Consider the following 1,996-nt stretch of genomic DNA (forward strand, 5'->3'; position numbering starts at 1 on the left):
TTTTGTATTTTTAGTAGAGATGGGGTTTCACCATATTGGCCAGGCTGGTCTCAAACTCCTGACCTTGTGATCCTCCCACTTCTGCCTCCCAAAGTGCTGGGATTACAGGCATGAGCCACTGCGCCTGGCCTAAATTCTTTTTTTACTAGGAAAAAGGCTTTAACTTTTTTTTGTTTGATTAGCTCGTTTCACTGTTAGTGCGTGAATTTTTTAGAACAAGGACATACTTAGTTCATCGTTACTTTAGATTCCTTTCTTCCATTTTTATTTCTGGGCTTCGTCCAAGCCTACCAGTCATTCTCTCACTTTGCTTCTGTAATGTAGACCTTCTTCCTGAGAAGCTGGCTAGATCAGGTAGTGATAACATTCCTAAACCAATGGTGCTGATAGCTCTGTGTATGGAGGGATATTTCATCCAAACCATTTCTCTAAACTTAGACTTAGCTCTGAGTCAGTAATACTTCTGTTTACTAGGTTTGAAATATCTCCCTCTTAGCTGGGCAGAGTGGCACATGCTTGTGGTACCAGCTCCTAGGGAGGCTGAGATGGGAGGATTGCTTGAGCCCAAGAGTTCAAGTCCAGCCTGGGCAACATCATGAGACCCCCCATCTTTTAAAAGAAAAAAAAGGGCCGGACGCGGTGGCTCAAGCCTGTAATCCCAGCACTTTGGGAGGCCGAGACGGGCGGATCACGAGGTCAGGAGATCGAGACCATCCTGGCTAACACGGTGAAACCCTGTCTCTACTAAAAATACAAAAAAAACTAGCCGGGCGAGGTGGCGGGCGCCTGTAGTCCCAGCTACTCCGGAGGCTGAGGCAGGAGAATGGCGTAAACCCGGGAGGCGGAGCTTGCAGTGAGCTGAGATCCGGCCACTGCACTCCAGTCCGGGCGACAGAGCGAGACTCCGCCTCAAAAAAAAAAAAAAAGAAAAAAAGAAAAAAAAGAAATATCTCCCTTTTAGAAGAAACCTAAAGGTCTCTATTTTGAGGCCACTTAAGATCTCTGAAATGATTTTAATGTTTAAGAGAATTGTTTATGGTATTACCTGACCTTTTTTTCGTGATTTGTTTTCTTTTTCTTCATTATTATCCTGTGTTTAAGGGAGAAAAATAATTTTAAATTGAGTGATTTCTTGGTATAATTCTTGCTAATTTTTAAATCTAATTTTTAGCTTAATTCTTAATTTAAACTAAAATTCTTAATTTTAATATAAGTGGTAAAAAAAAATACATCTACAAAGTTGTAAGTTCTGTTATTTATTTACCAATTGTAAAATTTAGGAAATTAATGGTCAGAGTTCAATAATTAAAACCAGATTCCTTCTGAAAACCAAGGAACATTATAATTATCTAGCGTCTAATCGTATTGCACCCTTTTTTTAATCTTATGAACATCACTCACTTGTTTTTTTCTTCCATTCGTTGTAAAGCTTCTTTGCCTTGCTCTAAATCAGCAGTTTTCATGCAACTGTTTCCTCATCAAGGTACTCTTTACTTTCATCATCTTTGCACGAAAATACTGCTTACCCAACACTCATCCTGGGCACATAGCATGAGACTTTACTCACCGGTCCCTGTAAGCTCAGTCTGGCTTAGCCACTTTAGGAACTTGTAAAGCCACCACTTTATAAGGTCTTGGTACTTAACAGGAATTGCAGGGCCAGTGTGTGGCCTGAGTTAAGGAGCTGCTGATACCCACCCTGAACAATGAAGATGCAATCCCAGTCCTGGACTAACAAAGACAGATTAATAAGAAACTCAAGAGAGAGTTAATAGAGAAAGAGCAGAATATGTGGTTTGATGAAGTTTTAGCTTAGAAAATAACTTATTTTCCCCAAATAGAAAGCCAACCCCAGTGTTTCCTCAGAAATTAAAGCTGCCTGTCTATTCAATCACCTGTGGTTAAAAAAAGGAATATGGGCCGGGCACGGTGGCTCAAGCCTGTAATCCCAGCACTTTGGGAGGCCGAGACGGGTGGATCACGAGGTCAGGAGATC

The 1,996-nt window shown here is 41.1% G+C and overlaps 1 protein-coding gene across 1 annotated transcript in view; it reads left to right on the forward strand.

The window, feature by feature from the left end:
* The window catches only part of NF1 (neurofibromin 1), a 153,417-nt gene that overhangs the window by 140,965 nt on the left and 10,456 nt on the right, over positions 1-1,996 (forward strand). The window contains exon 39 of the mRNA XM_011937627.1: positions 1,430-1,483. Within this exon, the coding sequence (XP_011793017.1) occupies positions 1,430-1,483 (54 nt within the window). The remainder of the gene's footprint in view (positions 1-1,429; positions 1,484-1,996) is intronic.

The sequence above is a fragment of the Colobus angolensis genome, unplaced genomic scaffold (genome assembly GCF_000951035.1).
Source record: "Colobus angolensis palliatus isolate OR3802 unplaced genomic scaffold, Cang.pa_1.0 Scaffold167, whole genome shotgun sequence".
Taxonomy (NCBI): domain Eukaryota; kingdom Metazoa; phylum Chordata; class Mammalia; order Primates; family Cercopithecidae; genus Colobus; species Colobus angolensis.